Source organism: Lissotriton helveticus, chromosome 2_2, assembly GCF_964261635.1.
Source record: "Lissotriton helveticus chromosome 2_2, aLisHel1.1, whole genome shotgun sequence".
NCBI lineage: Eukaryota > Metazoa > Chordata > Amphibia > Caudata > Salamandridae > Lissotriton > Lissotriton helveticus.
Window position 1 is genome coordinate 342228133 of NC_136060.1, and position 12034 is coordinate 342240166.

The 12034-nt window shown below is 47.1% G+C and overlaps 1 protein-coding gene across 2 annotated transcripts in view; it reads right to left on the reverse strand.

The window, feature by feature from the left end:
• Window positions 1-12034, reverse strand: part of PPP2R2C (protein phosphatase 2 regulatory subunit Bgamma) — a 597242-nt gene that overhangs the window by 94582 nt on the left and 490626 nt on the right. For both annotated transcript variants that reach the window (XM_078678502.1, XM_078678501.1), the window contains one exon: window positions 380-549. In XM_078678502.1, coding sequence (XP_078534628.1) covers window positions 380-549 — 170 coding nt within the window. The remainder of the gene's footprint in view (window positions 1-379; window positions 550-12034) is intronic.

Sequence of the window (12034 nt, forward strand, 5' to 3'; positions counted from 1 at the left end):
CCTAAATTTCAATGAGTTGCACACGGTTTAATAGTCACGTCAATAAGAATACCTTTCACACCTTGAAAATCATAAACATGCTTTTATAGTTGTCTTTACCACTTCAAACTATCATAGCATCTTTTAAAACTATTTTGCCAAACATTCTAACATTGGACAGGACCTGTCCTCCCCTTCTGTCTGGAGCTCAACCTGCACTCCCCACAAATTGCTCACACCCTGCTATTCGCAACAACCTTCCCCATTTGCCTATAAGTATTTGGAGGGTACCTTGCAATGATGCTGATCAATACTAAGGTATTAAATACATATATGTAAAAGGTTCACAATATTCTTAGAAATACTGTCACAGTATTCAATATAAGAGACAAATACGTACCTGGTATATTTCTATGGGCTTGCTTTCCATGTTCAGATCCCATACTTTGACAGTGAGGTAATCTCTTGTTAGCATATAGCGCCCACTATGACTGAATTTGACATCTGAAACTGATGAGATGATTTCGGAAAAAAAAGATCGATTGCCAGGGTCTTCCGGTTCCTCAAAAACTGTTAAAAATAGAAACAGGGAAACATACAGCATTACAAAAGTATCCTCATTTATAATATCGGTAATATGCAACGAGAGTTTACAGAGCTCTTAATAACCCATGACAAACACTGTCTAGGGGAGTGACTGTGACTCTTTCAGAAAAACTGTAAAATCTTGAAGAAAATGTGGATTTTCTTGACCAGTAAAAGAGGGGAATTCATTTAATTTTCCAGTTACTAACACCATCTTATATTAAGAGCCACAAAAATGTCCTTTCACATGTTAGCAACGTAAAACAATCTGTTCTGAGTTATTCACATAAACTGGATAAGCCATGTTAGGGACAACTACAAGTGCGATTGTGTGCACAGTGACCCATATCACATTAAGGGCCTGATTACAGCTTTGTCGGTGCGGCGCTGGGTCCGCCCCGCCACACCGCTAAAGCCGTGGTCAGAGCGCCTGCCATATTAGGAGTTCCCTCCTGTCTGGTGGGCTGGTTTTTGGCATTCCCAAGGCAGTGCCTCAGAAAATGGGCACCGCAATGTGAACGCCAAAAACATTTTGTGAACTTTAAAAGCATGTGCCGCTTCTGGCTGGAAATATAGCAGCATTTATTGGTAAAATTAACAACAGAGCATATACACAATAACATGCTCAAAGGCAGTTAGCAACAGAAATAAAACAGAACAGAACACAGCCAACAGACCATTGCAATAATGCAGCACAACAGCTTCAAAACAACAGAACACATCACCACGAAAACATGGCAAACAATAAATATGCATAAACATTCTTGTCACACCTCCAGAAACCTGCTTTCATAATACAGTGGTAAAAGGTATTTTTACTAATTACTGTCTCACCGAGAACATGAAACAGTGCCAGACAATAACGTTTTGTGATCAGGCCCCTGGTCTTATGGCTGCACATAATGGTGGGAACGCGGCGCTCATACAAACCTTCCCGAGCGCGCCAACACTAGTGGTTCCGGATGGGTTAGGAACATTCTGATCTACCGGAGTAAAATAATCACCGAGAGGCTGTGCCTGTGGTGTGCAATGGCAGGGTCTGTTAATTAGTTCTTTGCCTTAACTACTGTGACTTTGGATAGATGATGTGAGAAAGTTCTAGAAGTGTCAAGGAGAGAATCTGAGGTGCAGTCAAGCAGGGCATGTATGTAGATGCTGGATTCGTTGTTGACATAGCTATGTATAAGAACATTATAGCAGGATACCTGTATATTGCACATTAGAATCCATATAAAGTTGCCGACATTTATTGGTTTTTTAATGATCCTGCATATACATACACTTAATCGTTCTGTATAATGCTTGTGCACTAAGAAAGTGTAAGAGTGTTCTACATATATGAAAGTAACTTTGCATTCTTCTTCACTGTGACTTTGCATTCTTTTTCACTGTGACTTTGCGTAAGGATAAGAGTAGTGATGGGACATGTCTGACTCTAAAGTAAAATTTTAAACCAGAACTTGCTAGCTGGGATTTGTCTCTTTAAATAACAGGGGTTCGGGGGGCAAGGAATAAAAAAAAGACGGAGGGGCTTATTTACAAGCCCCTTGCGCCACCGGTACGTCACTTTTTCCCATATTAAAAGTGATGCACTGGTGGCAGAGAGGTTTGTAAATAACCCCCTTAGTTGAGCACAATTACTTCAAGGCTTTATTCCCATGCAGCCTAATGAGGAGATATTTGAACATGAAACCTTGGGGCATATTTACAAGCCCTTACACTGCTGGGGCATCATTTTTTGTGATGCACCGGGGACACAGTGTGGTGCTCTATATTTACAAGGACACGTAAAGCTGTGTGGCTTTTATTGTCCTTGTAAATACAGCCCCTTTTCATGCAGCACTTTGCGTGAAAGGGGCGTTCCATGGGTGCTGCTGTGGGTGTTCCCACGCAACACCCATAGATTCTGCCGCATTCCCAGATTTGCAACATTTTGTAAAACTGTTAATGAGGAAGAATCCTACGCCTCCCCAGGAGAGGCGTAAGGAGGCGCAACAAGGAGAAATACTTTTATTTCTCCTTGTTTTTTCCTCTTTCTATGTGAGAGAGCGCAAACTGACCTAAATGTATGAGTACATCACACTTACCTGTAGTAAGCACAAATCATGAGGAGAAATGCCATGAGTGCTAATAGTATCTGCAATTATATTCTAAATGTATAGCTAATATAGAGATTTAAGTAGAAGTGGAACTAATACAGAAATGTGTGACACTATATGATTTTATTAGATGTGATTATTCCTGAATCCATGTCGTGTAGCTGTTAAAATGTAAGATGGTAGGTGGTTAAACGCAGAATGTGGTAGGCCTCAGGGCCAGAGCTGGAGGGAAAGGGAAGGTGTTTCTTTTCACGACATAGATTGTATTAATGTTTTGGTCATTGCATTAATGGGCCAGGATTTATAAATATGTTTACTGAATAATAGAATAAGAGTATTAACATGCTTTAATTAATGAAGAAGTTGAATGCTATAATCATTATGAGAAATATTGTAGGCCTGAAATGTTTTAACATTGATTTACACGTACATGTCTGGGCCAAGAAATGTTGCAAGCCTTTTTGGAAGTCTATGAGAGTTGGGATCTTGGCTGCAGATGGCTGTCTGCAAGAGAAAAGGGGGAATCCAATTATAAATAATATGAATAGAGGTCTGTTCAGTAGACAGCCCAGACATGGAGGAGGGTTCCGGAATGTTTAAGGGGTATCAGCGGGCCGGAGAAGAGTCTGAGAAGCAAGGTCAACTCTAACGTATGAGGCCCAATACAAAGCATCATGGAAAAAGCCAGAAGCTACACCACGTGAGGGGCGTCTCGCAAGGGGCGTCTCAAATGTTGTTGACTGTTTTGTATTAGGGACAGCACCCCTGGGTGGAGTTAGAGCAGATACCTGAGGACCCTTTAGAGAGCGGATGGGTAGGCAGAGAGGGGTCATGACTGGAGAACTATAGGTTTTCACCAAGAGACTTAGAGTGAGTGATTTCCCTTGGGGGTCATTCACTGCTGACACCTTTGTTAGGTTGGGACTTGGTTAAGTAGGGATACCATCTAGAGCAGGGTAGGGACAGCCTAACCTGTGCGTTTTCCTCCAACTTAAATGAAGGAGAGATATGCGTCAATGCTGATAGCTTTATTATCCTTAGAACTTGTGTTAGTGATTTCCGTTGCTCGTCTGAGGGCTTTCCGAGAGCACATGTATGTAATTGGACCTGTGTATCTCGTGAATCTCATTCTGAGATGCCTGTATTTGCAGCTTATCATATCCTTACAATAAACTTTTGAAAGCTAGAAGTTGTTTGTGATCTTTGGGAGCAGAGTCCTTTATTGGGTGAACTAACTTGGAAATGGATGTACTTTCTACCTTAAAGACAGGCAACAAAGGTTCAGTCGACCAGATCGAGGTTTAGATCAATAGTGCTAAGGTATCGATCAAAATCTCGCCCTTCCAGTTGGTAGCTATAGAGGATGGTTGCCTTCTTGAGGACGGTAACCTAGGCCAGGTTAGCTTACCCCAAGGCCCCTAGAAATCGATGATCGGAAGAACAGCCCGCCGAAGAAGATCCGGATGACGTGAGACAGAAAAAGCAGCAGTATCGGTCGAGAGTGAGTATAAAGGGTTATGCGTGTTAGATTGCGGTGTTTTGTATTGTATCTATGTTGTAATGTCAGGCGGAGTTGAATGTCTGTAGAGTGACTGTGGAACAGGTTGTGAGCGCGCGCAACCGGTGGAAATCTTAAGTTCAAGGAGAGCTTAAGTGGTTCGGGTGTATCGGACACCCAGAGTAATTGTCAACTAGTGTGAAGGGGGTCATGAGGTACCATTGATCACCCGAAAGACCGAGATAGGGGGAACGTAAGAGTGAGTGCGTGAGTAACGGACGCTGGTCGGAAGTTACTGTGTGTGTAAGCAACCTATCAGAGAGACGATAGACATTTCGTCAGTTATGTTGACAATTACATATAGACTGTGGACGTACAGTCGAGAGAAGTGACCGCTTGGTCGGAAGTAGTCATTTTTCGGTGTATGAATGGGACGCATGCATAACCGGGAGACGAGTTGAGAAAGGAGGGGTGCTGCTGCGAAGCGGAGAAAAGTGACGTCAGAAAGTGTCGCGACGTGATTGGCCGACCGGAGAAAGACCGCGCTGTGATAGGCCAGCTAGCAAAGACGTCAGACAGGGTCGCGACGTGATTGGCCGACCGGAGAAAGACCGCGCTGCGATAGGCCAAGTTAGCAAAGCCGCGACAGGATTGGTGGATTGTCATCAGGAAGTAAACAGAGTAGCGAGGCTGGATATTGTGCGCATAATTATGAAGTGTTTTAAATGGTTGAGAGCGGTGTTTAAAAAAGAGAAGCGGGGATCGTATGAAGGGGAAGAAGCCCCGCCGGAGGGTACGCCGGCTCGTTACATGGCAGTGAATGTTGGGTTGCATACGATCCTCTGGATATCAGAGTGGAGTAAGATTACGGAAGGAAATGAGGAACTGACGTTCCCGAAGTACGGGACGTTCAGATTAGAGGTGTTACATCGATTAAAATCAGTCATGACCTCAATGAGACCCTTGCCTAGACCGACCCAGTTTGAAGCCCTTGAAGCATGGATTAGGGCAGCGCATGAAAAGAATATGAACAGACGACAAGAAAGGGTGAAACGATCGGTAAGGGCAGTGCAGGATGCCAGGTGGGATGCGGATGCTAAAAGATGGAGAGTGCATAACATGGAAGTAAATAAACTGTACCCAGTGTTAGAGGTGCCCGTAAATAAAAGCCCCCTAGAAGAAGATGATGAGAGCGAAACAGAGGACAGCCTGATAAACAGATTATTGACAGACAGGCCACCCCCGTATAATAGGGCAGGGGGAGAGGTCGAGCATAGGGAAAGAGAAAAGGGGGGCAATGCAGGAGAGCATGGACCGCTTCCCAGTTCAGAGTGGGATCCTGAGGCAAAGAAAGAGCTGTCCCAGCCTAGTCAGGTGCAGCAGGTAGTCGGTAGGTTTGTGGTGCAAAGAGCGCCGGAAACGGAGAGCGCCACATCCTACACATTACCAGATGCACTACAGGTACCTGTTACCATAGGTCCTATAATATCGATATATGACCAAGAAAGAGCAAGAGGGGAAGAACGGGTACGGAAGGACAGAGAAAGAGCAGGGACGGCAAGGAGGAACGATACGATTAATTCCCCAAGTCAGATGCCGATACCAAGAGAATGGAGCACTCCGGTGCACCCAGTAGGGGACCCAGGAGGAGATCCTGGGGGCCCTAGATGGCCAGTGGATCTGAGGGGATCTGGACGAAAATCCTTTCAAGAGCTAAATGAGTACATGAAGCAGTGGGATGAGGCAGTGAAGGCTCAAAAGAACATCATAGCTGCGGAAGCTGAAAGGGAAAGTCAGGACAGCCGAGCTCGGACTCACTGCGGGGCTGGGGAGAGCAGCCCGGAGTGGGACTGTAGAGAGAGAGATAGTAGAGGAGTCACCCATTGGGCCCGGAGTGGAGATAGAACAGACCTGGAAAACGGGGGCCCCGGGAGTGGAGGGGTGTCGCGCCCAATACTCAGTGAAGGGGAGAGGAGAGCGCAAGAGTACAGAAACAGCTTTAAGTGTCCACACTGTGTGCCTGGCACCAGAGAACTGAATGGGAGTTGTGAGAGGTCGCACCATAGACCCTGTGATGACGGAAATGAGCGCAGCCCAGGGAATATGGGGAACCAGGAAGGATCGTATCGGATACTGAGCGATACGAGGCAAAGGGAGAGTAGCGACCAGAGGGAAAATAACAGAGAGGTGTGCGGTGAGAGGAGAGAAGAAGAAGAGAGTGGGCAGAGCAGGAGTAGGGGTAACAGGCCCGTGTTCCATCACCTTCCAAGATCGGATGGCCGAGCATGGGACCTGGAGAGATGGGAGCAAGGGAGGGCACCCATTAACTCTCCCGAGCCCAAACGCAGAGCTCGAAGTTGGGATGGTAGGGAGACCAGTGAGCCCCCTTCGAAAGACATATTGCGAGCTGAGATAAAAGCCAAGAGACTTGATGTCGCCAGCTTAAGGTCAGACCTGGATGACATGGTAGATGGTACCCTGCCTTTAGAAAGAATGGAAATGTATGAACAGGATGAAATACTGTATATGGCAAAGGACATTACTCGAAAAGCGAGAGCAGTCCATGAGAAGTTAGTCGAATTAGCAGGCAAATATATGGTGGACTTGTCAAGAACCAAAGCATTACAGGGTAACCACAGGCTACATTACACAGATCGAGACCTAGATGAGAGGAGAACGATTGGGCTGAAAACGCACATAAGGGAACTGATCGCTGGAATAAGGACATGGAGGGCACTAGATAAGTGGGAAGAGAGGTGGTCCAAGAAAGGGACCGGCAGGAGAAGCACGCTTGGTATGACACCAGGAGGACAGCAGGGAATAGAAGCTTACCCTTTGCGTGAAGTCGCAAATGGGAACTATGTACATGTCCCTTGGAGTAGGGGAGATTTAGCTGCTTTTACCACCTCCTTCCCCAAATTACGGGAAAACCCAGTGGAGTGGTACAAGCAAGTGGAGAGATTTGTAAAAATCTCAAAGGTCCTATGGATAGATCTGAACACGCTGTTTGACATTGTAGTACCAGGAGATCTGTGGACAGCATGCAAGGTTAGCGCTGAGTGGCCCACAACGGAGCCAGAGAGAGATGCTAAGACTAATGGGCCGTCCGAGATTGTGATGGCAAAATTCGAGAGAGTGATGACTTGGCTGAAAGAGAAAGTGCCAATGCAAGACATAGATTGGGTCAGAATAGACCGAACAAGACAGGAACCCAAAGAGACAGTTCACGAATATTACGAGAGATTGCTGAAGGCGTTTAAACAGTATAGCGGCTTGGATGTAATGGATCCAAAAGACATAGGGCAATTCGTGTCCAAGTTCGTCCTGGGACTGAGGCCGGATATTAGTTTAATGATTCAGCAACACTCGATTTGTTGGCAAAGTAAACCCCTAGACGAAATACTGAGATATGCCAGGTACTGCTGTGATGAGATAGACTCCAAGGCTAAGAAACTAAAAGAAAAGTTGATGGTGGTACAGATGCAGGCAGCAGGAAAGGGGGGACCGCAGCAACAGCAGCAAGGGACAGGTACAGGAGGAAAGAAGCAGTACAGTCAGAACAAGGGTAATGAGGAGAGTTCCACCTTTAGACCCAGAACAGACATAGCTGCCTTGAAGAAAACGACTAGGTGCCACCAGTGTAACGAGGTGGGGCATTGGAAACGCGAGTGCCCCTACAATGTAGAGATAGGAGAGCAAGAGATAGAGGAGGAAGAGGTCCAGAGCGCGCCTACAAGAGGGGTGACGCCATACCAAGGAAAGGTGCTCAAAGGGGGGGGGGCTCCTCCCCGAGCCCAGTTCCCGCAACCTCCTCGAGTAGGGACTATGGGTAAGACCTATAGACAAATGCCCCTGTTTGTAGAAGGGGAAGAGTGCTATTATGTGGACCCATTAACCGGACAGAGAGTGGAAAGAGAAGACTGCACCCTCGGGGCAGCCTTAGAGGTGGACCAGAGGGGACCCTATGTCGAAGCAGAAGTAGCAGGGTGCCCTACGACATTTCTGGTGGACACAGGAGCCACTAGATCCACGATCAGATCAGCTGCAGTTCCAGACCTGCCCATGTCTGGAGAGACCATACAAGTGGTAGGGGTCGCAAATAGGAGAATAACCAGCCAATTGACAGAACCGGTACAGGTGAAAATAGGGAAGTACAGCGATGAGCACCAATTTGTGGTTTGCGATTCAAGCCCTGTGTGTCTGCTAGGAAGAGACCTGTTGTGTAAATTGAATTGTACAATATACTGTACACCTCAGGGAGTGGAGGTATTGACCAATGATGATGACGCAGACTTCAAAGTTGCAAACTCAAGAATATGCGTGGAGCTGTACCCTACTTTGACAGTAGATGAGCTCCCCTGGGACTTGAGAGAGACAGTGGCACCAGAAGTATGGGATTTCACTGGGGAAGAGATAGGTTTGGTCAAAGGGGTGGACCCAGTGAAAATTGTAGTGAAACCGCATGCTGAGTTCCCAAGAACACCCCAATATAAATTGACTCCAGAAACGATTGCAGGCATAAAACCCGTGATCGAGTCCATGATTAAACAGGGAATACTGAAAGAAATCGTGGGTAGTCCATGCAACTCCCCGATTATGGGTCTGCAGAAACCAAATGGGAAATTTCGGATAGTACAGGACCTTCGAAAGATTAATAACATAGTCGTTTCGTGTTGTCCAGTGGTACCGAATCCATCAGTGATACTGTTTCAGATTCCATTCCAAGCTGAGTGGTTCACTGTGATCGATCTTTGTCAGGCTTTCTTTTCGATCCCTCTGGACGAAGAAAGCCATTTTCTTTTCGCATTTAAGCTGGAAAATCGCGTCCTAACATGGTGTCGTATCCCTCAGGGGTATACAGAGAGTCCATCGATCTTTAACCAGCTTTTGAAGAAAAATCTTGAAAGTCTAGTGCTGCCCCAGAAGTCAGTTCTGGTCCAGTACATAGACGACCTCCTCGTGGCGTCAGAAACAGAAGAAGCTTGCAGGGAGGACTCCATTGCTTTGTTAAATCACCTAGCTGCCAATGGGCACAAGGTGTCCCCGGGAAAATTGCAGTACTGCCTGACAGAGGTGCAGTACTTGGGACACAGAATAGAGAAAGGCAAACGAAAGGTGTCACCAGACAGGATAGAGGCGATCATGAAAATGAATGCGCCTAAGACACAGAGAGAGGTCAGGATGTTCCTAGGGATGGTGGGTTATTGCCGACAGTGGATTGTGAACTTTTCACTGAAAGCAAAGCCCTTGCAAAAACTGACGCACAAGGAGGTGAGTGATCCGGTACCATGGGACAAAGACTGTTTGATGGCATTCCTACAGCTGCGAGAGGACCTGTGTCGTGCTCCGGCATTGGGAATGCCTGATTACAATAAACCATTTTTTCTTTACTGTTGTGAGAGAGAAGGTTGCGCGTTGTCTGTGTTAGTCCAAATCCATGGGAATGCCCGTAGACCAGTTGCTTATTTCTCGGCTACTTTAGACCCAGTAGCCGCAGCGTTGCCCGGATGTCTCAAATCCGTTGCTGCAACGGGTGTCAGCATTGAGAGATGTGAAAATATCGTCATGGGGCACCCGTTAGAGGTGTGCGTGCCCCATTCTGTTGAACTGTTGATGACCAGGACCAAAACACAGCATCTGACCAGCAGCAGGCTCACGCGATATGAGCAAGTTATTCTTGCTGCAGAGAATGTGACCCTCAAGAGATGTTCTGTTTTGAACCCTGCCACCTTGATGCCACTTCCAAATGATATCGAGGATGATGATGAATGTACAGACCATGACTGCCTCGATGTGACTGAACTATGCACCAAACCCAGACCCGACATCGTAGATGAGCCACTGACCGACCCAGACGAAATTTTCTTTGTCGATGGCTCATGTGTAAGAGACGAAGTTGGGCAGTTGAGAGCAGCTTATGCTGTTTGTACAATTGCTGGAGTTGTGGAAGCTGGGTGCCTGGAAGGAGTACACTCCGCTCAGGTAGCCGAGATTATTGCCCTGACACGTGCTTGCTTAGCAAGCAATCAAATTCGAGTCACCATATACACCGACAGCCAATATGGTTATGGGGTAGTTCATGATTACGGGCAGTTATGGTCTCAAAGAGGGTTCATGACCTCTTCAGGCTCTCCCATTCGCAATGGAGAGTTTGTGCGCCTGTTGTTAGAGGCGTTGCAATGCCCAGCAGGTATCGCAGTTGTAAAGTGCACCGCACATACCAGAAATGAGGACTTTGTTTCGAAAGGCAATAGATATGCAGATGAAGTTGCGCGGTATTGCGCGGAGCAAGGGTACTCTTTCACAGAGGTGGAAGTGGGCGGAATAAATGTAAGAACTGAAGTAGCCATGATATTGGAAACTGTTGATACTTGGGATGAACTGTCAAACATGCAAGAAAATGCTCCTGATATTGAAAAGGAAACATGGGAAAAGGCAGGATGTGTAATGGGTGAGTCCCATTTTTGGGTCTCAGCAGACGGCAGAGCAGTGTTGCCCAATGAGATGGTGAGTCCAATGGCCAGACTCATACATGGTCCCGTACACTTAGGGAGAGATGCTATGCTGAGAGTGTTTAGACAGACTTGGTACAATCCTAAGTTTAGAATAGCAGCAGAAGCAGTGTGCCAGCGTTGTGTGACCTGTCAGCAGCTGAACGTAGGAAAAAGAACACCAGTTACACTGAGTCACATAGGAAGGTCTGGAGGTCCATTCAACCGAATGCAGATAGATTTCATTGAAATGCCAAGGTGCAACCGCCTCCGCTATGTCCTGGTGGTTGTTTGTGTGTTCTCCAGATGGGTTGAGGCATACCCTACACGTAGGTGCGACACCCTCACAGTGGCCAAGTTACTGCTTAGGGAACTCATTCCGCGCTTCGGGGTGCCGGCCTTTTTGGAATCAGATAGGGGAACGCATTTTAACAGCGAGCTTGTGAAGATGATTTGTGTAGCTCTAAATATCGATCAGAAGTTGCATTGCAGTTACCGACCAGAAGCCTCAGGAATTGTGGAGCAGATCAATGGCACGATCAAGGCCAGAATAGCAAAAGTTTGCTCCTCAACGACCCTGAGTTGGCCTGACGCCCTGCCATTGGTCCTCATGAGCCTTCGTAGTACCCCAGACAGAAGAACAGGGTTGTCACCACATGAGGTGTTAATGGGGAGAGCAATGAGGCTGCCATCTGTCCCAACTGCTGCACTGTTAAATATCACAGATGATATGATCCTGGACTATTGTAAGGGGCTGTCTGACGCCATTCGTTCTGTGTCCCTTCAGGTGCAGGCTGCCGAGGTTCCATCGTGCCAGGGCCCGTGCCATGACCTGTATCCTGGGGACTGGGTCCTGGTGAAAAAACATGTGAGAAGAAGCTGTCTGGATGTTCGTTGGCGTGGGCCCTTCCAGATCATCCTGATCATGAACACAGCTGTGAAGGTGGGAGGCCTGCCCAATTGGATCCACGCGTCACATACGCGAAGGGTTCCAGCACCTCGGGAAGAAACAGCTCCTCTCTCGGATAGACGTCCAGCAGAGGACCGAGAAGCCATAGAGGGGGCTAGCCAAGCTGTAGAGGTGCCAGCGGAAGCAGGGGAAGAGTCTGACCAAGCTGAGGACGGTCAGTACAACAGCGAAACAGACGACGCCACAGAAGGAGAAAGTAGCTGGGAGTACGAGTCAGACACTGACAGGTCTGACAGAGAGCGAGAACAGACAAGAAGGAGAAGGAGTAGAAGGGCACGTGGAGAAGCTAATTGGCCGCAAAGAAGGAGCTCTAGCCTGAGGTCAACTCCAGAGGTAACCCTTCCTCCGATATCAGAAGACTCAGACCCGGAAGAAGGTGCTCAGGGCACTGAAGCACCCGACCGAAGAAGGT